The 24,625-nt window shown below is 35.6% G+C and overlaps 3 protein-coding genes across 4 annotated transcripts; 1 reads left to right on the plus strand and 2 right to left on the minus strand.

The window, feature by feature from the left end:
* The first annotated feature begins 1,919 nt into the window (after positions 1-1,919).
* LOC143464775 (DNA-directed RNA polymerases I, II, and III subunit RPABC2-like) lies at positions 1,920-6,423 on the plus strand. Its single transcript, XM_076962758.1, has 5 exons — positions 1,920-2,438; positions 2,948-3,045; positions 3,972-4,068; positions 6,150-6,221; positions 6,336-6,423. Exons 1-5 carry the CDS (start codon positions 2,410-2,412, stop codon positions 6,421-6,423), a joined length of 384 nt encoding a protein of 127 aa, XP_076818873.1. The 5' UTR covers positions 1,920-2,409.
* An 815-nt stretch (positions 6,424-7,238) lies between these two features.
* Positions 7,239-11,087, minus strand: LOC143464773 (cytochrome P450 4A7-like). Its single transcript, XM_076962755.1, has 11 exons — positions 10,810-11,087; positions 10,472-10,613; positions 10,250-10,382; positions 9,968-10,129; positions 8,970-9,129; positions 8,673-8,831; positions 8,507-8,594; positions 8,236-8,338; positions 7,850-8,066; positions 7,669-7,751; positions 7,239-7,559 (listed from the first exon to the last, which is right to left on the minus strand). Exons 1-11 carry the CDS (start codon positions 11,002-11,004, stop codon positions 7,391-7,393), a joined length of 1,611 nt encoding a protein of 536 aa, XP_076818870.1. The 5' UTR covers positions 11,005-11,087; the 3' UTR covers positions 7,239-7,390.
* A 370-nt stretch (positions 11,088-11,457) lies between these two features.
* Positions 11,458-16,824, minus strand: LOC143464774 (uncharacterized). Of its 2 annotated transcripts, none has more exons than XM_076962757.1 (9): positions 16,515-16,824; positions 16,235-16,317; positions 15,185-15,283; positions 14,953-15,051; positions 14,658-14,855; positions 14,419-14,507; positions 14,196-14,304; positions 13,916-14,014; positions 11,458-13,832 (listed from the first exon to the last, which is right to left on the minus strand). In XM_076962757.1, exons 2-9 carry the CDS (start codon positions 16,235-16,237, stop codon positions 13,743-13,745), a joined length of 786 nt encoding a protein of 261 aa, XP_076818872.1. In that variant the 5' UTR covers positions 16,238-16,317; positions 16,515-16,824; the 3' UTR covers positions 11,458-13,742. The 2 variants fall into 2 exon arrangements, with proteins under 2 accessions (XP_076818872.1, XP_076818871.1); XM_076962756.1 differs by lacking the exons at positions 16,235-16,317; positions 16,515-16,824 and adding exons at positions 15,740-15,901; positions 16,009-16,223.
* Positions 16,825-24,625: the final 7,801 nt, after the last annotated feature.

Below are 24,625 nucleotides of genomic sequence, written 5' to 3' on the forward strand. Positions count from 1 at the left end.
GGCCTATAGGCTAATTAACAAACTGACTTGACTTGCACAATTTGTCCTTATAACTTTTCATGTCATGAAAGCTTGTATCCCTTCTGTTATGTCTAATGTATTATAGTTTAATGAAAACAAAGGGGTGTGATGTAAGTTACCGTTTGATAGCCTACGTTGCATCCATGGAGATATAGCTCAACGCAATAATTTTAGACGTGCAAACGTGGTTGTCGTCACTTGTAGTTTTTAAATAAAAGCAGTCATGCAGAAAAGGTTATAGAATAAATCCACACACTCAATGATTAACAGAGCAAGGGAATTTGTTTAGAATGTGGAATTTCGGTATGCTGTGATGATGTCACTGATTCCAGAAAACTTTTGTGACATGGCGAGTTGTGCCGCGTCCCGTCCATCCTACACAACGTGACAGTGTGTTACAAGATACCTTTAGAAGAGTTGTGTCAAAATAATCAGGAAGACAAATATTTTGCAGATACCCTGTCCTTCTCCATGGAGTTGACCCCAAATTCCAGTAGAACTTCGATGACGGTTACATATCCATTATAAGCCGCCACATGTAAAGGATTATAGCCACACTAAAAGTTAGGAATATTTAAGTCTCAGCATTACAAAGTTGATTTCCATGAGTGATTTATAATTCGGTGCCATAACTTCCACCAAATGGGTAAGTATTGATTTGTTTGATTGACTTGTCTCGACACATCTAGTTTTTCAACAGTGAAGGATGTAGTAATTCGTAATGACCACGTATGCCTACATGTCGAGATTTTTAGCTCTGACGGTCGAACTACTAAAGCAATCGAAAATTAATGTGTTTATCTGAACGTATGCAAGTCATATCCTAGGACAACTATTAACTAGCAATAGTTCCCGCTTCGAGATAAGATTCGCCAGTATCGAAGAATAACAGCAAAACTGTGTGGGGATTGGCGATGTAGATTGCTTTTAGGTTGGCGGCCTAAGGCCAAAGGCTATTAGTCTTTCTTTTAGAACTCCTAGACAATTGTGTCTTTGAATCCGTTGGCCTGCTTTCTCTATATTGTTTCTTTAAATCAGCACCAAATTCATAAAGTCTAATTGTTATATTGTCCGAAATATTGTTGTATCAAATCAGAAACATTTTCATCATCCTTTCACATTTGAACAAAGCTATAACTTCAATTCAGTAATGAACAGTCCAGAAGGTAAAAACTGATACTATGTGTAGAGACAACAAGAAGGCAGATTTTAACCAAACCTAAGTTTTTATACCATATACATCAACCAATCAGCGAACGCCATGTTATTTTGCATTGCTACGTATAACCTATGTAATATCTAACATTATTCTATTGTCACCGAAGCTCTTGACCAAAGTACCATCAAAACGTCACACCGTAAAATACAATGCTACTTGAAACTGTGTCAGAGCGTCGGTTTTGGAACTCTTTGTTTGCTTATGGATTTAACTACGAAAAATACACTTCAAACACTCAATTGAATTGAATCTAGCTGGAGACACAACCCATGCATGTTTTAGAATGCCAATTAATATAAATTATTACAATTTACTATCACGACCGCCACAACTGCATCAACTTCACCATCAATCTCGCTCAACTAAGGAATGACAGCCGAAAAGGAACATTGATGGATGTTACTGTTAGCCTATAGGTCAAGTAGCAAAATATACATCCATGAATCATTAAAAAAAATAAACTGTTACACATAAATAATAACGAAACTATCACCAAAAATTTATACCCGGTATCAACAGTTTTTGAAACTCAATGAATTGCAAATAACCATGGCATACTTCCCAAGCCAATTTCTCGGCTTTTTCAACCGATTTCTTGGCTTTTTGTTTGTGACAGTTTTCTGTTGATGTCAGACGCCAATAGCAGAAGTGCTCATTGAGTTGCTCTGTTGTTGAGTGACGGTGGTTGGTGTGAAGTTGGCTTTCAGTAAGGTTACCGGTTACATTTTTGCCGTTAAAGTTTATGGGTTTAGTGGGTCTAGTATGCAAGTGCACAACCAGATGACGTTACAATTTTAGTAGCTAGTGTCTAGTATAGAAAGGCATCCTGTGGTTGTGCACTTGTATCCTAGACCCAGTTTAGTGGCCGTGCTAGGCTAGTTGTTACCAGTCAATTAATAATAATTATTACAGTAAATTTTTGGAGCACATTTTAAGCCTTCACGGCTTTGTCAATTTCATTAGCACATGCTAATAACAACTGGCTAGCTTTTTTTGTCCCCACCGCGCTTTTGACGAAGAAATAAAATTATTGATTGGTATAGGCCTAGCCTTAGTGATTGGGAAAATCTTTGTACCGCAGTCTTCTGTCAGAGTTGCCTGTAGATTGTGCTAGTTTTCTTCAACGATTCTGCTGCAGTTTCCACTCTTTACTTTTGTCAACAATCATCATGTCTGACCACGAGGATGATTTTGAGGGGTGAGCAAAGAACAATAACCTATCACTATTTCCATCAGTCTGTGCATATTAATGTGTTGTTTGCTTAAGTCCCCAATAATTTTATTTTTTTCTTGAGGTGGCCACTTGGGCAAATTCCATCTAGCTTACTGTATAGGTTATACCCAAGCAAACTTTAAAACATGGTTTGGCCACGTTCAAATTAGCATGCTTTTTATGAATTTGAGAATTTGTTCCTCCTTGATGGGTGGCAATAACTTCTGTAAATCGTTTAGTTTTCACTTTAGATATTATACTTGTTGGGTTTTTTAACTTTTTGTTACAGTATTGAATCAGGTGTCTAGTATACAAGTGCACAAAGAAATGGCGTAACAATTTTAGTAGCTGGGTTTTAGTATACAAAGGCATCCTGTGGTTGTGTACTTGTATACTAGACCCTGAATCTGTATATATGCTATATTTAGCCAGATCATAATATTTGTATACATGCACTATTTCATCTTAGTTCTCAATCAAGTAAATGTTATCAGTTTTCAGGATGATGCTGGTGGTATGGATGACATGGAAGGCATCAACGAGCTTGAAAATGAAGAAGATGGACATAGAGTTGAGATTTTAGATTCCGGTGGTTAGTAACCAGTAAAAAAAATTATGAGTTAACTAATTAAGTCATTCCATCATAATTGTTTTATAGTGATATTTGTTGTACTTTTATAGTGTTGTTCTGTTTGAATTGAAATCAATAATGATTTAAAAGTCCAAATGTTTAATCTTGTTGTTTTTGCGAAATCTTTAGGGTAATGTCTGCTGTATTTCAACTTGTGCCAATGCTTTTAGTATACTACACCTGCAGAAATGCCAGCCTAGTGGTGCACCAGTCTGGTCTTTCCAGAATGGTCGTACCCTGTTAGAGTTCGAGAAAATAGTGTAGTGCCACAGAATTGTGCTGCCGACCCTGGCGGCCATTTTTAGTAACTGATTATGATCATGTGAAGTTTAGGATTATTTTACTATACAGCCAACACAACCTTTGAGCTAAGCATATATTTTGCTTTTTACTAGCAGCAACAAAGCAAACCACATTAAACACAAGTTTTTTATAAACTTGAAATTAATAAGACTCATTTAGTCTGGCGCAAATACCAAGTAATTTTGAAGCGCTTATCTTGCCGCTTTCTGGCTTTTAAAAACTTTTCCTTATAAATTTTTTATTGACCCGCTCCAATTTCTTGTCCTCAAAAGTGTTATCGGTTTATAGGCACTGATCATGTCATACTAACAAATGGCGGACAGAACAGTCAGCACAATGTCGTAGCGCCACGTTTTCTTCTAATTATGACAATTAGCACACTCTAACAGGTTATTAGTTTTATTACTCAATGCAATAGGTTGCTTTCATAAGTTTTCTTGTGTAGTTTTAAATCATTTCTGGTTTACTTGGCCTAAAATTTTAAACACCCAGGTAGTGAGAATACATGGGAGTATTAGTGTTTTTGTTGAATGATTAATTGTTCATATTCAAACTCGACATATCCCTAATTATTGTGTCAACAGAAGCCGGTCCTATTGCAGCTTCTAAACGAATAACCACTCCATATTTGACAAAATATGAACGTGCCAGAGTTTTGGGAACACGTGCACTGCAGATTTCGTAAGTATTTCATTAAGTAACAAACATAGTAGTGTAAATATTATGTAATCATAACTTCTTTCCATTTTGGGCACTCATGTCACAAACTACCTTATGTTTTTCTAAAAAAGTGAAATTGCTAATAGCCCCGGAGCCCAGATAGGCTACCACGCATCCCCACCAATAATAAAGTACCATTATATCTTTTTAGACTGTTGTATGTCCCAAACATTTAGGACCTGTAACAGTGAAATAACTCATTCCAATGGCATGGACGGGCAAAGTAGGTGTTCCTCCCTGGGTGACAAACCAGAATTGACCCACTTAATCGAAAATACTTTTGGTACATCGTTTGCATAATTACTTAATCAAAATCTCACTTACAACGATACAAACAACAATAGATTTTCAATCGTTTTTTGTCGACCAAATGTGTACCAACAAGCATTATTACACCATTTTAACATTCAGTTACTGCCACAAGAAACCAACATTTTTAATTGTATCAGTTGGCATGCAGTAAATCGGTTTTCAACTGATTTTTTATGAACTGAAAGCTATTAAACTTCAGCCTTTAATTGGAGCCAAAATTTTTGTCACTACCTGTATACGTTTTAAAAGACATGGTTTTATTTAACACTTTCAATTACAGTAGAATTCGCCTATATCAACTTCGGCTATATCGACAGTTCACATATATCGACACTTTCGTTGGTCCCGGTGAAATTCCTATCTTTTACATACATTTGAGTTCAACTCCGGGACGTAATCCCACTACCAAAAATTCAGCAACATGTGTTGAACAAAGCTGTCGCAAAAACAAAACCAAAAAAAATTAGTGATTTTTTTTGCAAGGAAGTAATTACTGCACTGTACCTTACTGTAGTAACACCATACTGCTCCGCATCAGGATCGTCTGCGTGCGTATTACGTGTAAATTAGGGATGTGCCGCGAGGAAGATTATTCGGGTTCGTGGTGGTTCGAACCAGAATATCATGAAATTCGACACGAACGAATCCCGAATCTATTCGTATTAGAACCAAACAATAAAATTTCCTCCAAAAGTTGTCAAGTCTTGCTTCTAAAATGACGTAATCGATAAAAAAATCGCTTTCTTTCGAAAAATAGTGTTTAAAAAACGATCGAAAAGGCAAAATCGTTAGGAAAACAACCTTCGTTGTAAGTACTGCTGACTCTAGTTTAGCTTTGTCGGGAAACTAGATTATCATTTTTTACGAAAGTCAGTAAATTTATAAGTAATATGTGTTTGGGTTCGCCATTGTTGGTATTCGTTTTCGCCCGAATCTTCCATAAAGGCGATATTCAGCGAATCTATTCGGGTTTGGGTTCGTATCGGCCCATCCCTAGTGTAAATACAACTACCATTATTTTTCACGATCTAGTTTGTGTTGTTCTTTGCCGTAGTGTACGTGAAAACAAAATTAAGCGTCAGTGCTGATTGTAGTACACATTTGAGCCTTACCAGGCCTTTACATTGAACTAAAACCGGAATTTAGGAAGAATTTATATTGATTCACCTATATTCTATTGTATAAGCAGTGAGCTGAAAAGTAGGTATTGAACGAAAATTCGCCTGCTAAAAGTTTAGTGATAAGTTAAAGACATAGTATTGCACCATGTTGCTGCTGTCCTCTTTGCGTTCATGGTTTCGGAATCCATGCCATTTAATTACTCTCACTTTTTGCTGTATGTTATATATATATCATGTATTGTTTCATTCATTTTTTATTAATAAAACATTGTTTCGTTAATTTTGCAATTTGGCTTTTTTCTGAAATGGTTGAAGCAATAAGTGGTAAAGTTTGTGTGTTTGGAGAAAGAGTTATTGTAGACTATTTGTGGTAAGGATACATAAAACAAAACAAAAGTGTAAATTATTTTTGTTCGCCCGAGACCGCAAATATCCTAGCTTCGCCGCTGCTTGGAGATCTTATGTTAACATTATATTGTTTTTGTGTACCCATCAGGTGTAAGGCTTATGGCACGGACATTGGTCAGTCTGAAGAAACCAGTTGTAGAATTGTGCTAGAACTTCCAAACTATTTGATTGAATAATATTTGATAATTTCAATGCTTTCAGGATGAATGCACCTGTTATGGTTGAGCTGGAAGGTGAGACAGATCCATTACAAATCGCTATGAAGGAACTGAAGTAGGTTTTGGTTAGTTTTCTTCAGAATGAATTGAACCAATTTGTGAAAAACATATTGTATTAAGCAATAAATGGTGAAAGCAAACAAAAAACTTTCTTGCATATTTCTTCCAGAGCCAAAAAAATTCCGATAATAATACGTCGTTATATGCCCGATGGAAGCTACGAAGATTGGGCAATTGATGAATTAATCATTGAATGATTGTGAATTCTCCCACAAGGATTGAGAAGATTTCTTCAGATGGTCATTTCGTGCAAGTTCTATGCATATGACAATGATTGGAGTTGAATGCGGCCACATTTAAGACAATACGCTGGTCCCCTTTACCGCTTATAATTGATTATTATATATTTGCTAACAGCTTATAATTGCCAGAGAACCTTAACCCTTTGGTTTATTTCAAAGAATTTTTTTGCTCGAGGGATGTGGAAATTACTCTGGCACTGGTAATTACTAGTATGTAAGAATATAATATTTCTTACCCATACAATGAAAATTTTTACAAACATTTTTTTACTACAGTTAAAAGAAAGGTTGTCAAGCAAAGTATGATACACAAAATAAATCTATCCGCAAACAGAACTAACAACTATTTCGTGAATTTTTTCTATCTTTTAGTAACAATTTGTTATTTCAAGAAAATTTTAATTGTTTCAAACCTAAGTAAAAATTGTTTGTTTGTATTGCCTGCGTGATGTGAGGTAATCTTCTGTGATCAATGTGATGTTAACAGATTTGAAAAGATACGCAGTGGAAATGAAAAAATGATAGGCTGTTTAAGCACTCCTGTATTTTCTTAAAAAACTCGGACTCTTTCATGTTACGATTGAATGTAAAAACGAATTTTAAAGATGAAATGTTAAATTAATTTTCATTAAGTAGTTGAAACAATTATTTAGAAATATAGAAATTAGTACTAAGTTAGACAACCACTGGACTTTTTTTAGTTTTATAACAGCTTTTGAAGAGTTTAGTACAAGAACTGAAGGAAAAGTGTGTCAAAAGTAAAACAACACTACGCAACGAGAAGGCTTTATTCTTGATTTAGAAAAAAAACACAGCGCTTCCAAACCGAAAAAAATATCAATATAATTCAATTAAAGTTAAAAGATTTAATGTTTAAATCTTGTTGGCTTTTACATGGTATTTCTTTTAAAGATTATAACAATCAAACTTTTCGTGCGAACAAATGCACTCCGCCATCTGGCTGGATGACAATAGCAGGAACAAGTGATGGATTTGGATAACTAGTGTCTAAGAGGAATTCGTAATTTCTCAACATAAGTGCCAGAACTACTTTCATTTGTTGCATGCCAAAGTGTTGTCCAATGCAGTTCCTGAAAACAAGACATTTAGTTAGAGCTATAATTTTGAAAATTATTTAAGTTTACCCCAAAATGTTTACAAAACGTACTCGTGCAAATATATGAGCTTATTTATTTATACCTTGGTCCCGCCCCGAAAGGTACGAAGGCGTATGGAGATCTTTCATGAGATTTCTCGACTGAGAACCTTGATGGATCGAAAACCTTTTAAAATATCAGATAGAATTATTAGTTAAAATGCTTTGTGTTGGTTGTGAGCTCTTTGCCGCATTGCTTTCATTTTTTGTTAACTGAAAGGATACCTCTGGGTTTTTCCAAATGTCTGGATGATGATGAAGTGCCCAGATATTAACAGCAACATTCGTCCCTTTAGGTATTTTAGTCTCTTTGAATTCGTTGTATCGATGCGATACTGTTACATCCTCCGAGATGCATCTGCCAACCAAGTGTAAGGGGGGACACATTCTCATACTTTCTTTGATGCATTGTGTCAGGTATGGCAACTTGGACATGTTTGACCTGTTGAAAAAAAATCATTTTATTAATTTGGCATAATTAATTGCTTCTTCCTATAAATCATATCTGCAAAAGTTTCACGCGAAATTATCGCGAAAAAATTATAGGTCTCACTTCTGGGTTGTTTTGTATAAAGTCTTTATCCTCATTAATCGATTAATGGTTTACTCACGAGGTGAGGTTGTTCTGGTCACCAAGAACATTACGAATTTCTTCCCTACATAATGATTGATGTTCTGGATATTTTGCCAGGAAATAAAGCGTCCAGACAAGACCTGGAATAGTAACATTAAAACACATAACACCTGTTATCAATCCGTGAATATTTGGCATATTAATAGACCATTAACTTCTACTTATAGTTTCATGTTGAATGTAATCAATAAATAATAATTTATTTCAATTACACAAATCGAGACAGGTTTTACTGCGTAACACTTTACCATTTGACACAGTTTCATGACCAGCACTAAAAAAGGTTATCACTTCCTCATTAATTTCTTCATCAGACAAGCCTTTTCCCTCTTGATCCTGTCAAAATACTTCTTGTTTTATAGAATCTGTTCAACTATGATGTGCTGAAATAGAACCGATGTCTAGTCCACTTACTTTTGTTTGAATCAAGATATCCAAAAAGTCTGCAATTTTGCCTTTTCTTTTTCGGAATGTAAATGCTGATCCAGTTTCTTGATTAATCATTACTTCATCTTCGGGATTGCACTCTAGAGAATTTTGCCGCAAAAGAATTTCGCGACGTTCGCTTATTAACTAAAAAAATGCAAAGTGGATGCTTTATCACGTATAGCATGTTTAAAGTGAAGTTGTTACAGCAAATGTATTTTATAACCTCATGCTTTTACACAAAAGGTTTGGTGGTCTAAAACTTATAATGGTTATTTATTATACCTTAAAAGCTTCGTCTTCAACTTCTTTGGTAAGTTTTTTAAATTTTTTTCCTTCTTTGCTGAGGAAAAACAAGGCTGGCGGCCATAAATAAGGCGTTGTAAAACGTTTAAAAACCAAATATGACAGTTCTTTCAACGCTTGTATGTAAACCCAGTTTTCTCTACAAATGTAGAAATATGTATATGACCGCAAAGATTTAGTCTCATTTTGCGATCAATCTTAAACGTGTTAATTTTTCAATACGATTTGCTTCGATGTTTTCGACCAGTAGGGCTATATAGCTTAAGTTATAAGTAGGGCAACCAAAAGTCAATATGGTCAATTTTTTTTTACCTGCTCAGAATGCTATGAAACAAGCACAAAACAAATTTCAGCTTTGTACGACGTGTGGTATAGAAGTTATTAGGTCAGATAAAGTCAAAATGTTACGTTAGGTCAAAATACGGTCAAATTGTTTCGTTAGGTCTTTTTTTTAGGTCAAAATCTATTAAACTTGTAATTTTGTAACCATTATGTAATATTATTCTTCCGTTTTTCTCTTTTCTTGTACCGCAAACAATTCCAGTCCCGCAAATTTTACTTAGAACCCAAGCCACAAAGAGAGGGAAGGCTTTTCAGCGCGTTTGGTGACGTCACGATGTGACGTCATTACATTTGAAACTGCAAGTTGTCAATCTTAATACGCAGAAACGAAAAAAAAGTCAACACTAGAAAAGCATTTTGTCATTTTTAAATGCAGCTTTAGATTAGAAAGTTGCTGTAGACAGTGTAGAGACTATCAGTATAGCGTTTTTCAAAATGAGGTCAAAATTTAAACTTTTTAGGTCAAAATAAGGTCAAAATGTAAACTTTTTAGGTCAAAATAAGGTCAAAATGTAAACTTTTTAGGTCAAAATGAGGTCAAAATTTGCAAATTTTAAGGTCAAAATTTAAAATTTTTAGGTCAAAAAACTGGTTGCCCTAGTTGTAAGTATTTTTTGCTTGACAAGAAGACTAACTCCGCATCCTTTGTCACTTTCTTTGACATGACACATTCCATCATATTGCTAAATGAGAGATCTGCCAGTGGCGAAGTAATGTCAAAAGAAATTCCAGATTTGGATTTCAACTCACATAATTCTAAGATGCTGGAGCTGTTAGCACTAAAAACGTCCACGTGTCTGTACATGCAAAAACTTTTTTGTTAACTTTTCTAATGTGGATAGTGATATTTATAACTACAATAAACGTGGTGTTATGTTATATTACGTGTTAAACCATAAGTATATGAAAGCACCTACGCTTTTAGAATGTCAAAGTGAAAAATTGGCGTCAACAGTCTACGATGTCGCTTCCAATAATCGCCTTCGGAAATTAGCACTCCATTACGTAACAAAGGGCCCAACATAAGCTTGTACATAAAAGCTTTCGGATCTAAAACACAATTTTGTAAGTACGCTTTACATTAACATTGGTTCGATATGTTTGATTAAATTATCCCGAGCGATAAAAGATTAGCTCACAAGAACGGGCTAAAATTTCCTTTATGCAGTCCGGGTGATATACTTGAACGTGGCCCCACCATCCCATGTATTGAGTGCATATTGCCGGAAATTCTTTGATTCTTTCAAGACTGTTCATCAGTCCTTGGTGAGTATAGCCGTACTGCAGATATGGAAATATAACATTGTCACGTGAGCATATATAAATGTATTTTTATTTGGTCTTATTAATGCCTTTTGTGTTTCACACTGGACACATTACGATAGCGTATAGTCTAAACAAAAGCAAACAGAACTTGCTATCATTAACTTAAAGTTACAATGTTTCCATTTTTTGCAACAAGGATTCCTCAACCCACCTTTGCAGTGTCGCCTAACAACCAATGAGATTTAGGACCACCAACAATTTTTGCTGTGTAGTGGAACTTGGCCATGTACTTTCCAATTGGTGCCATCGCTGCAGCTATGTAACCGAGGGCAGCTAATGTTAGAAGATCAGCCAGTAAAGTGGAGAAAACAAATCCATCAGCAAATAAAACGGAACTAACAGTCATTTCTTTTAACCGTTGCTTGCACTGTTTTATACGTAAAGTGTAAACTTGAAGCAAGTTATAAGTTAACTATCTAAAAAAAAATTCAATTTCCACATTTGTAAAACTTGTAATTCTTACCAACTTTTAGTAGCAATCAAATTTAGCTGTTTAGTTTTGGCTGGTGCAGTGCTAAGCTCAATACTTTTAGTAAACTCAACAATATTAAACAATATTATAAAAATGTTTTTATTTTTATCCTTTCATTAATTTTAATTCCTTTCATAAATTAAATTTACAAATGGCCTATATATAATATCTATTAAAGCAGATTAGTTTCGAGCAGTTTTTTACCCTTGCGTTCTACAAGCTGAGAAAAATTTCTATGTCTTCTGTCTGAAACATTAAACGTTTCTCGAACAGACAAAATTCCTGTTAATGCAAGCTTAAAACTGAAAACTGTCTGAATCGAGCTTTGCAGTATGTAGGGCAAAGTAAAAAAAAATAGGCTAAACAAAGATTTTTATTTCTGAGAAATTTCCCTTCTGCTCGGAAATAGTCATGCGCGCTTTTATATTTACTTTGTATCGCCTACGCCCTACATAAAGGTTTAAGGCAGTGATTCCCAACCGCGGCTCCAAGGTAGCCTTCTTGCGGCTCTCATTGACCCCTGAAGATCCCACAAAAATATAAAAATTCTTTTTATAATAATTAGGACGATTATTTTTTGACTTGTCAAAAAAATGAAAAATTGGTCAAAATTTGTGTGATTTGTGTTATTTTTCTTGTTAGTGTTGCTATTCGTTGGTACCTGTTTTCATGTTTTAAAATTTTCGTTATAATTACTTGAGTGTTTTCATGCAGCTCCATACATACTCTGAAGTTTGAAATTCGGCCCCGACACCAAAAAAGGTTGGAAACCACTGGTTTAAGGTCAACATGCGACCTATAAGCCTACGCGTTACACGTTCATTCGCCCAGCATAGCATATTGGTAAGCCTTTACTTTCAACAGGCCTTCAACTGTTATAGCACAGCTTGCGGTTTAACTTGCTAAACTTTGAATATTAAATACTATAGTGAATAGTGAACAAAAATTATCTTAACATGGATTTTCAATTTGGACAAACCGTTAATATTTTTGGCACTGCAAAAACAAAGGTTACATTTTTGCGCCTTTTTCCTAATTGCTCCTATTACTCATCTATCCTTCTGCAAATAAAAGGAAACTAAAAAACATTTCTTAAACGCTTTGAATCTCCATTTATATCGCTTTATATCTCGTTTATATTGCCATCTAACATCTTGCGATTGATACAGTGCTAGTAGAAACATATCTTTCATTGTAAGTTGCTCATAATTTAACAAAGTTCTGTTAGCAATCAAACTTTTTGTCTCAAGTAGAACCTGCGTTTGTAGAAAATCTTTGCAAGGTGAGTTCATTAAATTATTTTCATAAATTCCATTATTGCGGAAACCTACTTTCAACTTCTCCTTCTTTAACTTCAATAATTTGCTTTTTAAATGGAATAACAACCTGTATGATATAACTAGGTTACTACCTTTTGCAATTAATTAACCTATCAACTTCCATAGCCCAGAAATTCCCAGCAAACACTGTGTTATCTCGAGAACTTGTCGCTTGTTTAAAAACAACAATAATCGTTTCATGAAAGTCTAACTGACGTCCACATGAATCACGATTTATAACATATCCCGGAGCGCAAAAAGCTGACTAAGTAATCACTAATCGTTATTTTTCTGAACATTTTTTCTCTATTCGAAAAATTGTGAAACCTAAAGCTACTATATCCGCGATAGTGTTATTCGCCCGTATTGGTAGGTTGCGCTGTAAAGCTGCATGGTACCGTACATCGTGAAATGTTAGCAAGAAATTTGTTTGTCATTTTATTAATAATTTTTTTCTAAATTCATTTGCATGTACCCGTTACCTTCATATGACTGAAAAACTATGCGATAACATAAGATATTTCTATAGAAGTAGTACTAAAGGATTTTAAATAATAAACAGGTTGATATTCGTCTCGACTCTGTGATTAAGTCAATATTGAATTTACTGGAAAAACGAAGCACTTACTCGAACTCTGAGTGCGCATTTACCAACGACCGGTTGATGACTTCTCAGAAGTCGAGTTACAAAAAAACAGCAAAACAGCTTTTGGGCAAGCTGTTTGCTGACTTCGATTACAGAAACCTGTAATTACACAAACTAGTGATTTTTTCAACATATTGTTTTTACAAATTAGGCCATCATGTGATCCAAGTGCCGGTAACTTAACAATCATTAACCAGTGTTAAAATAATTTCCGTTAGCTGAGCGTATAGTTAGCCTACATACTTTACGAATACATTTTCCTAGCATGCTGAAATCAGCTACGCCTTGTGTTCAGTCATCTAGCTCCAATACTACAACCAAAGTTCTTTTTACGGATTGGTATATAGGCTAATTAACAAACTGACTTGACTTGTACAATGTGTCCTTATAACTTTTCCATGTCAAGAAAGCTTGTGTCCCTTGTGTTTTGTCTGATGTATTATAGTTCAATGAAAACAAAGGGGTGTAATGTAGGCTACCGATTAGTATTAGTCTACGTTGCATCCATGGAGATATAGCTCAACGCAATAATTTCAGGCGTGCAAACGTGGTTGTAGTCACTTGTAGTTTTTAAATAAAAGCAGTCATGCAAAAAGGTTATAGAATAAATCCACACACTCAATGATTAACAGAGCAAAGGAATTTGTTTAGAATGCGGAATTTTGGTGTGCCACGATGATGTCACAGATTCCTGAAAAATTTTGTGTCATGACGAGTTGTGCCGCGTCCAGTCCATCCTACACAACGTGACAGTGTGTTACAAGATGTCTTTAGAAAAGTTGTGTCAAAATAATCAGGTAGAAAAATACTTTGCAGATACCCTGTCCTTCTGCATGGAGTTGACCCCAAATTCCAGTAGAACTTCGATGACGGTTACATGTCCATGATAAGCCGCCACGTGTAAAGGATTATAGCCACACTAAAAGTTACGAATATTTAAGTCTCAGCATTACAAAGTTGATTTCTATGTGTGATTTATAAATCGGTCCCATAACTTCCACCACACGGGTAAGCATTGATTTGTTTGATGGACATACGACCTACGACAACCAGAACGAAAAAAACTCAGAAAACCTTTTCTTACAAGTATAAGTGCTTACGCTGAGCAAACCAGTATATGGAAGTTTCTTCAACAGACATCGGACTATGTTGTCGTTTCCTTTACTTGCAGCCTTAAACAGGGGAGTGACACCATACTTGCTCCGAGACCTGCAAGAATACGTAATACATACAAGAGAAATTCCTGATTCACGGTATAATTGTTCAGTATAAAAGCACTATATTGTGAGGATATTTCAGTTAATCTATTCTTTTTCTTTGTACCTATCTGTATGCGCACCAGCATGGACAAGAAATTCTACTACATTGTAGTGATCCATTTGACAGGCAATCCATAATGGAGATATACCATCCTAAAACAAATTTCATCACAGGATAAGTGACAAGTCAATACAGTGTACTTTTGTTCAAATTTTGCTTAACATTGATATTTAGCACCTAGGCAATGTATTAACAAGTGTTGCAAAAGTAACAAAACTTTCTGTTTGACATTTTGTTGCTACCGTTCTCCTGCGATTTATGTCCGCACGAAGGTGCTCTAACACTTTTACAGTTTCCAGATGTCCGTTCTGCGATGCCACGAACGTTGGTGACGTCTTATCTTCAAAGGATAAGTTTACATTGGCTCCTTTTGAACATAGCAGTTCCACAATATTGTTAAAACCCAATTGTGACGCCGAAAAAAGAGCCGTTTCTCCATTCTTTAAAAAAAACGTCACTTCTCAGCTACATTAGCATAAGTAGGCTATGGATATCCTATAATCGTCCTACTGCAGCAGTCGGCTGTTATTAACTTACGTGATTTTGGTCGTTTATTACAGCACCCCTGTTTATCAGTGGATTAACAATTTTGTAGAAACCACCTTGAGATGCCAGATAAAGCGCTGTACACCCAGTCTGAATAAATACGTAAAATTTTCTTTAGACGACATATCCAGAGATAATAGTTGCATGACCCTATAGAATGTATAAATGTTCTGGTGACTACTGTAAGTGTATATTGATAAATTATAAACATGGCTATTTATACCATTCGTTTGGAATTGACGGAAGCTCCCATGTCAAGTAAGAATTCAACACAATCTCTGTAACCACCAACACACGCGAACATCAGAGCGGTCGTGTTCTCCTGCAGACAAACAGGCTTGTGTGTTATGTTAGTTCTGCTAAATTATACAACTGAGGCCTAATAAAATAACATCGGTTATCATCATTATGTGTGCAGAAAAATAAACACGCAGAAATTGTTGATTTATTTAAAGAACATTTTTCCGTGTTTTCAAACACGTTCAAAAATATACTGTAAGCCCTTTATGCGGTTCATCTAACTAAGGCATACTATACCATACCATATCGCAGCAGGAAAAGTCAGTATTGTAAATATGACATTTCTTTCAACGCTTGTATGTAAACCCAGTTTTCTCTGTAATTGTAGAAATATGTATATGACCGCAGAGATTTGGTCTCATTTTGGGGTCAATCTTAAACGTGTTAATTTTTCAATACGATTTGCTTCGGATGTTTTCAACCAGCAGGGCTATATAGCTTAAGTTATAAGTATTTTTTGCTTGACAAGAAGACTAACTCCGCATGCTTTGTCACTTTCTTTGACATGACACATTCCATCATATTGCTAAATGAGAGATCTGCCAGCGGCGAAGTAATGTCAAAAGAAACTCCAGATTTGGATTTCAATTCACATAATTCTAAGATGCTGGAGCTGTTAGCATTAAAAACGTCCACGTGTCTGTACATGCAAAAACTTTTTTGTTAACTTTTCTAATGTGGATAGTGATATTTATCACTTCAATAAACGTGGTGCTGGCTAAACCATAAGTTTATGAAAGCACCTACGCCTTCAGTATGTCAAAGTGAAAAATTGGCGTCAACAGTCTACGATGTCGCTTCCAATAATCGCCTTCGGAAATTAGCACTCGATTACGTAACAAGGGGCGCAACATAAGCTTGTACATAAAAGCTTTCGGATCTAAAAACCAATTTTGTAAGTGCGCTTTACATTAGCATTGGTGTATAATTTTTGATATGTTTGATTATCCAGAGCGATAAAAAATTAGCTCACCATCCCATGTATTGAGTGCACATTGCCGGAAATTCTTTAATTTTTTCAAGACTATTCATCAGTCCTTGGTGGGTATAGCCGTACTGCAGATATGGAAATATCACTTTGTCACGTGAGCATATATAAATGTATTTTTATTTGGTCTTATTATTGTCTTTTGTGTTTCACACTGGACACATTACGATAGCGTATAGTCTAAACAAAAGCAAACAGAACTTGCTATCATTAACTTAAAGCTACAATGTTTCCTTTTTTTTGCAACAAAGATTCTTCAACCCACCTTTACACTGTCGCCTAACAACCAATGAGATTTAGGACCACCCACAATTTTTGCTGTGTAGTGGAGCTTGGCCATGTACTTTCCAGTTGGTGCCATCGCTGCAGCTATGTAACCGAGGGCAGCTAATGTTAGAAGATCAGCGAGTAAAGTGGAGAAAACAAATCCATCAGCAAATAAAACGGAACTAACAGTCATTTCTTTTAACCGTTGCTTGCACTGTTTTATACGTAAAGTGTAAACTTGAAGCTAGTTATAAATTAACCATCTAAAACAAAATTCAATTTCCACATTTGTAAAACTTAAAATTCTTACCAACTTTTATTAGCAATCAAATTTAAATGTTTAGTTTTGGCTGGTGCAGTGCTAAGCTCAATACTATTATTAAACTCAATATTATAAAAATGTTTTTATATTTATCCTTTCAGTAATTTTAATTCGTTTCATAAATTAAATTTACAAATGGCCTATATATAATATCTATTAAAGCATATTAGTTTCGAGCAGTTTTTTACTCTTGCGTTCTACAAGCTGAGAAAAATTTCATATGTCTTCTGTCTGAAACATTAAACGTTTCTCGAACAGACAAAATTCCTGTTGATGCAAGCTTAAAACTGAAAACTGTCTGAATCGCGCTTTGCAGCATGTAGGGCAAAGTAAAAAAAGTAGGCTAAACAAAGATTTTTATTTCTGAGAAATTTCCCTTCTGCTCGGAAACGGTTAAGTGCGCTTTTATATTTGCTTTGTGTCGCCTACATAAAGGTTTAAGGTCAACATGCGACCTAAAAGCCCATGCGTTACTCGCTCTTTCGCCCAGCATAGCATATTGGTAAGAGTTTACTTTCAACAGGCCTTCAATTAATTTAGCACAGTTTGCGGTTTAACTTGCTAAACTTTCACAATTAAATGCTATAGTGAATAGTGATATAGTGGATTTTCAATTTGGGCAAACCGTTAAAAATGTTTGGCACTGCAAAAATAAAGTTTACCTTTTTTCGCCTTTTTCCTAATTGCTCCTATTACTCATCTATCTTTCTGCAAATAAAAGGAAACTAAAAAACATTTTTTAAACGCTTTGAATCTCCACGTATATCGCTTCATATGTCGTTTATATTGCTATCTAACACCTTACGATTGATACAGTGCTAGTAGAAACATATCTTTCATTGTAAGTTGCTCATAATTTAACAAAGTTCTGTTAGCAATCAAACTTTTTTGTCTCAAGTAGAACCTGCGTTTGTAGAAAATCTTTTCAAGGTGAGTTCAATAAATTATTTTCATAAATTCCATTTTTGCGGATACCTACTTTCAACTTCTCCTTCTTTAACTTCAATAATTTGCTTTTTAAATGGAATAACAACCTGTATGATATAACTAGGTTACTGCCTTTTGCAATTAATTAACCCTAATTTCAATAGGTGTGTTTCCTCCTTCACACAGTCACCGCAAAACATGGCGTACAGTTGCATTGTTTGCTGTAGAAACTTGAAATTTGGTGACTTTTCCTAAAAAATGTTCAGCTATCTGTCCATGTTTGTTTTATAAAGTTGGATTTTGTAATTATTGAGATATTGTCATATTTTCATAATTTTTCTCACTCTCCGCATTGAAGCGTATCGTTTTCGTTTACTCATTTACGCACCACTAACTCGACTAACTATTCTCTTGAGTTCTCTTCTCGCAGTCAGCTGGTTTTCCGCACAGCGGGAGTGCGGCGTAATAAGAAAAATTTATAGAAATGTATCACATTTAGAAATACTTAATTTACACTAAATTCACTTTCTTTAATTTTACAATTATGATGTATACAGGAAGCCAGATGTTTTTTCTACCAACCTGTAAAAATCCGATCAGTTTACGACGTATAGTTTTTGAGTAATTAACGATTGAAAATATGTGTGCAGTGTCGGCCACACCGAGTTAAAATAGTAAAGTCGCAAGCCCGGCTTGGATAGGGCTAATTAACCTCTCAAGTTCCACAGCCCAAAAATTCCCAGCAAACACTGTGTTATCTCGTTAACTTGTCGTTTGTTTCAAAACAACAATAATTACACAGGCCAACAAAAAAAAATTTTTTTCAAAAGGCATGATATGTTAGATCGATTTAGGGGTATATCAGGGGCGCTGAGTCCGAAAATGCCATTACTTTTGCTGAATTGGCTCTAGTTTTTGAGATATTGCTTTTTCCTAAATACGCCATGAAAAGTTACAAATGTATGCTAGTGAGTAACGTAGGTTAACAAAAACTGAAGCCATGTGAAGCAGCTATTTAGTTTTGCCCAAATGTTGAGTTGTCTGGCACAAATTTCTCGCTTGTGAGGTAAATAAGACCTTAGATTAGTTTATATCATCTCCCATCAAGCACTAACATAAGCCTTAACATCAACACATAGCATAACATTCTTGATTCGGCAACAAAAATAACGTTTTACCGGGACAGAGAAGAAATGTTAATGCAATTTTTCTCTCAAGAAGATAATTTTGTGTACTGTAAAAACATCGAAGAACTTCTTTCATCTATGGGTCTACTTGAGTATAAACCAGAAGAATAGAGGTCATTCATTGACAGCTCCAAAAAAGGCTTGAAATGTGTGCTACTTCACAACGAAAATAAGTTTGCCCGTGTTCCAATTGGCCACTCAGTCGTTTTAAAGGAACACTACCAAAGTGTAAAGATGATCTTGAAGAAACTTTCTTATACTGAGCATAACTGGGAGATATGCGTTGATTTGAAAATGTTCAACTTTCTCTTAGGACAACAAGGCGGCTACACCAAGTATCCCTGCTTTATTTGTTACTAGGATAGTCGGGCCACTGATCAACGCTGGATTAAAAAGGAATGGCCCATACGAGAACAGCTTGTCCACGAAGATAAACACATTGTAAATGAACCTTTGGTCATTTGTGATCGCATCATTTCACCCACATTGCACATCAAACTGGGTTTGATGAAACAATTTGTCAAGGCTTTAGATTAGATAAAGATGGTGCTTGTTTTGATCACCTGTGCAAAGTATTTCCTGGTCTTAGTATTGAAACGCTGAAAGCAGGAATTTTTGATGGGCCACAAATACGAAAATTAATTTAATATTAAGTTTTTCCATCACATATGACTGAAGTTGAGAAGGCAGCCTGGCACTCTTTCGTTGCAGTTGTAAAAGGATTTCTTGGAAGCACAAAAGCAAGCAACTATGTGGATCTCATAGAAGTAAAGCTTACAAACTTTCAAGCTCTTGGATCAAGGATGAACATAAAAGTTCACTATCTATTTAGTCACTTGGATCGCTTCCCTGAAAACCTTGGAAATATGAGTGAGGAACAAGGTGAAAGGTTTCACCAAGATACCAAATTAATAGATGAGGATATCAAGGTAGATGTGATACTCACATGATGGCAGATTACTGCTGGTGCCTAATGCGAAGCTGTCCACAACCAGACTACAAGCGAAAGTCGTACAAGAGAATTTTCCTGCAGATGACTTTAAGCTAATTTGAGTAATTAACTAGAGTGCATCTAAGAACTTCACTAATGTACATCCTGAGATGGGTATATTTTTTCGTATAGTGTTTTGTTTTGAATACTCCGTGGCAAATAAAAAAATTGATTGCTTGTTTATTTTGTCTGTTTTTACAAATTGTCGTCTTTCTTGTGTTGGCTTAGGCATACTTGGTTTGTTATTACCAAATTACTGCTATTTATTGTTCACTTCAAGCAAGTTTTAATGTGGTATTGGAAGCTAGTCTCACACATTGCAGTATGTTAGGAGAATCTGTTGAAAAGACGAATAAATGGGGCATTTTTTGTGTTGAATATACGGAAAAGAATAGACTTATGCAGCACCTCTTCTTTTAGTTAATCTCATTGTGTCTTTAGCTTTTGCTCATTCTTGTGGTTTTAGTGCAGATAGACTTACAACAACATTTAATATAGGCTGTTCCTTAAGATAAAATGCAACCTACGTTCAAAATTAAAAGGTACCAAAAATATCAAAATTCGCTAATATCTTAAAAACTAGAGCCAATTTGCAAAAACTAATGGCATTTTCGAGCTCAGCGCCCCTGATATACCCTAAAATCGTTCTTACCTTCCATGCCAAAATTTTTTTGTTGGCCAGTGTTATCGTTTCATGTAAGTCTAACTGACGTCCACGTGAATCACGATTTATAACATATCCCGGAGCGCAAAAAGCTGACTAAGTAATAACTAATCGTTATAATTCCGAAATTTTTTTCTCTATTCGCAAAATTGTGAAACCTAAAGCTACTATATCCGCGATAGTATTATTCGCCCGTATTGGTAGGTTGCGCTGTAAAGCCGCATGGTACCGTACATCGTGAAATGTTAGCAAGAAATTTGTTTGTCATTTTATTAATAAATTTTTTCTAAATTCGTTTGCATGTACCCGTTACCTTCATATGACTGAAAAACTATGCGATAACATAAGATATTTCTATAGAAGTAGTGCTAAAGGACTTTAAATTATAAACGGGTTGATATTCGTCTTGACTTTGTGATTAAGTCAATATTGAATTTACTGGAAAAACGAAGCACTTACTCGAACTCTGAGTGCGCATTTACCAAAGATCGGTTGATGACTTCTCAGAAGTCGAGTTACAAAAAAACAGCAAAACAAATTTTCGACAAGCTGTTTGCTTACTTCGATTACACAAACTAGTGATTTTTACAGCATGTTGTTTTTAAAAACTAGGCCATTGTGTGATCCAAGTGCCAGTAACTTAACAATAATTAATCAGTGTTAAAATAATTTCCGTTAGCTGAGAGTATAGTTACATGCTTTACAAATATATTTTGCTAGCATGCTGAGATCAGCTACGCCTTGTGTTCAGTCATCTAGCTCCAATACTACAACCAAAGTTCTTGTTACGGATTGGTATATAGGCTAATTAACAAATTGGCTTGACTTGTACAATGTGTCCTTATAACTTTTCCATGTCATGAAAGCTTGTGTCCCTTGTGTTATGTCTGATGTATTATAGTTTAATGAAAACAAAGGGTTGAAATGTAGGCTACCGTTTGATAGCCTACGTTGCATCCATGGAGATATAGCTCAACGCAATAATTTGTGGCGTGCAAACGTGGTTGTCGTCACTTGTAGTTTTTAAATAAAAGCAGTCATGCAAAAAGGTTATAGAACAAATCCACACACTCAATGATTAACAGAGCAAAGGAATTTGTTTAGAATGCGGAATTTTGGTGTGCGGTGATGATGTCACAGAATCCTGAAAAATTTTGTGACATGGCGAGTTGTGCCGCGTCCAGTCTATCCTACACAACGTGACAGTGTATTACAAAATATCTTTAGAAAAGTTGTGTCAAAATAATCAGGTAGACAAATACTTTGCAGATACCCTGTCCTTCTCCATGGAGTTGACTCCAAATTCCAGTAGAACTTCGATGACGGTTACATGTCCATGATAAGCCGCCACGTGTAAAGGAATATAGCCACACTAAAAGTTACGAATATTTAAGCCTCAGCATTACAAAGTTGATTTCCATGTGGGATTTATAAATCGGTCCCATAACTTCCACCAAACGGGTAAGCATTGATTTGTTTGATGGACATACGACCGACGACAACCAGAACGAAAAAAACTCAGAAAACCTTTTCTTACAAGTATAAGTGCTTACGCTGAGCAAACCAGTATATGGAAGTTTCTTCAACAGACATCGGACTATGTTGTCGTTTCCTTTACTTGCAGCCTTAAACAGGGGGGTGACACTGTACTTGCTCCGAGACCTGCAAGAATACGTAATACATACAAGAGAAATTCCTGAATCACGGTATAATTGTTCAGTATGAAAGCATTATAGGGGAAACTCGTGTAATTTGGACCCCTTAAGCAAAAACTGTGATAATAACGAAAGTCCTTGATTGATTTCTTCCAAACTTCACTTGTTTATTTACATACATGAAAGGTACAACATAACGAAGTATCGGGCTTAAATCATTTAAACTGCATGTACACTACCAAATTAAATTTTTTCATGTTAAGGGTCCAATTTGCACAAGTGTCGTGTGTCTTCCATTTTTGGCCAAAACATGCAACTTCATATTCAATTTTATTCGGATAGCACCTAACATCACTCTATAAGTTACTAATTCAATGACACTGCAGGTAAATAGTCAATTTCAATTTTTTCAAATAAGGGGCCAATTTACACAATGTGTGATTGTGCAATCTGGAACCATCGATAACTCACAAAAATAGAACAACCAACCCATGCAAAAGTTTTTGTTGCAAAAACAGAAACACACATTTACAAACAGTTGTCGCAGTAATAATACTTGGAATCACGAATATCAGCACAATCTTCATGGGCCCATTCCTTGCAGGTTTTGCATTGAATCCAGTCTTCATCTGCGGAATCTCCACACACCAGGCAGATGGATTTTTCTTTGTTCTCTGTTTTCCTTCCTCTCTTCTGTTTAGTTTTTTGTGCATCGCCTCTTTTCCTTTTAGTCACATCACTGTCTCTTTTGTTCAGAGTGTTTTTATGAGGAGAACTTGTCAAAATTGTGGCGCGTGAAGATTTTCTCCGTTTAGTACCAGGATTCATAGATCGGATTCGCTTTGGTAGAGGGCTGATATCTGTGACAGTTACAACACTTTTTTTTTCTCAGAATAAGAAATGGATGAGGGTAGGCCTACAGGGCTGGCTTCCATGTCAGAAACTAGATTGCTGATTTCAGCTGTTTTGTTGATGCAAGCAGGAGTGGTGTTAACTGCAGTTGAGCTTGCATTTTCCACTAGAGCTGAGCTTGTGGTGGCGATTACATCATCTGAATTCTCAGCTGGATCGGGTTGATCTGTGACATCAGCAGCAGCAAAATCACTGTCATTAAAGACCAGCATATTAACTGGATAAATTCCGGCCTTTCGAAATTTGTCACATATCACATTTTGTCCTATCACATTTTACATGTCACATTTTGTCCTCGCTCTTGACTAGTTATCGAGCCAACTTGATGTTTTCCCTTCTTAGCTAAAACTTTTGACAATTTCTGAACAACGTTTATCCCAGATTCGTCCATATTATAAATTCTGGCAGCAGTTAAGTTGTTCTTTTCATAAATTTCATGAATGAGTTCAAAAAACTTAGCTATCTGTGGTTTGTTAAATCCGGATGCTCTCGCTAGTGATGTTGCCTCCGGGAATCGAAGAGATATTTCTGGATGCCTTTTCAGAAATCCTTTCACCCATTCATAGCCAGCAATTTTCTTTTCTGTGTTGAATCTAGTAGAAATGTTATTTGCTTCTGCAATTTGGAATGCAAGCTTTTGAAGGTCCATCAATGTCAAGCCATAAAACCTGGCTTCCATATCTTCAATATGCTTTGCCAATTGGTTTTCAATCTCTTCCGGGAGGTCAGTAGATCTTCCTAACATCTTGTGGCTGCCAAGATCTTTCTTGTTCATATTTTTCATTCTTCTAAGAAGAGTCGTTTTGGGGACATGAAACTGTTTGGCTGCTTTTTTTGTACCCATTGTGCCATCTCTTACAGCCTCTATTGCATGTCGCATCGCTTCTTCATCCCACTTTCCATACACTCCTTTGCTCTTACGCTCAGCTCTTGTGGTCCTGTTTGTACTAAGTTCAAGATCAGAAGGATCACAAAATGACAGTTTAATACCCTAAGAAAACAGGTAATGTTATCTGCCTCCACGTGTATTTTGTATTATGGGTCCAAATTACACGTTTTATTGGGGTCCATTTTACACAAACCTAAGCTGAAATTTCTTTCAGGCTCTTCACTAACATCTCAAACTGACAGTCTAATACTGTCATATGGAACGCCAACGCCGCAAAAATAGCAAAATGTTAAATTGAATGGGAACTTTGCAAATTATGTTTTGTTTTCATAATTTGATTGGAAGGTTTTCAAACGTAATTTTATAGATTCAAATCACGAAACAACAAGCCAAACGCCAAAGCCGGCAATCAAACGGTCTTTTCTGTGATTGCTGTTGCACGATTCATATGGCAATTTTCAAAATGGTTTCGCAACATTTACAATTACACCACAGTTTTATAAACTTGATTTTTTAAATCAAACCACGACATTTTAAGTCAGATATAACAACTGCAAAGCAA

Source organism: Clavelina lepadiformis, chromosome 7 (genome assembly GCF_947623445.1).
Source record: "Clavelina lepadiformis chromosome 7, kaClaLepa1.1, whole genome shotgun sequence".
NCBI lineage: Eukaryota > Metazoa > Chordata > Ascidiacea > Aplousobranchia > Clavelinidae > Clavelina > Clavelina lepadiformis.

What these genes read in the sequence shown, in the direction of transcription:
- LOC143464773 (XM_076962755.1), bottom strand. Translation starts at nt 11,004, where the DNA reads ATGACTGTTAGTTCCGTTTTATTTGCTGATGGATTTGTTTTCTCCACT. An exon ending in GGAAATTTTAGCCCGTTCTT is followed by an intron (nt 10,383 to 10,471) that starts GTGAGCTAATCT and finishes ATTGTGTTTTAG; the next exon opens with ATCCGAAAGCTTTTATGTAC. An exon ending in CCTTTCGGGGCGGGACCAAG is followed by an intron (nt 7,560 to 7,668) that starts GTATAAATAAAT and finishes TCTTGTTTTCAG; the next exon opens with GAACTGCATTGGACAACACT.
- LOC143464775 (XM_076962758.1), top strand. Translation starts at nt 2,410, where the DNA reads ATGTCTGACCACGAGGATGATTTTGAGGG. An exon ending in CACGAGGATGATTTTGAGGG is followed by an intron (nt 2,439 to 2,947) that starts GTGAGCAAAGAA and finishes AAATGTTATCAG; the next exon opens with TTTTCAGGATGATGCTGGTG. An exon ending in TGAGATTTTAGATTCCGGTG is followed by an intron (nt 3,046 to 3,971) that starts GTTAGTAACCAG and finishes TTGTGTCAACAG; the next exon opens with AAGCCGGTCCTATTGCAGCT.
- LOC143464774 (XM_076962756.1), bottom strand. Translation starts at nt 15,775, where the DNA reads ATGTGTCATGTCAAAGAAAGTGACAAAGCATGCGGA. An exon ending in TAATAAACGACCAAAATCAC is followed by an intron (nt 14,856 to 14,952) that starts GTAAGTTAATAA and finishes TTTTTTTTAAAG; the next exon opens with AATGGAGAAACGGCTCTTTT. An exon ending in GCTGGTGCGCATACAGATAG is followed by an intron (nt 14,305 to 14,418) that starts GTACAAAGAAAA and finishes GTATTCTTGCAG; the next exon opens with GTCTCGGAGCAAGTATGGTG.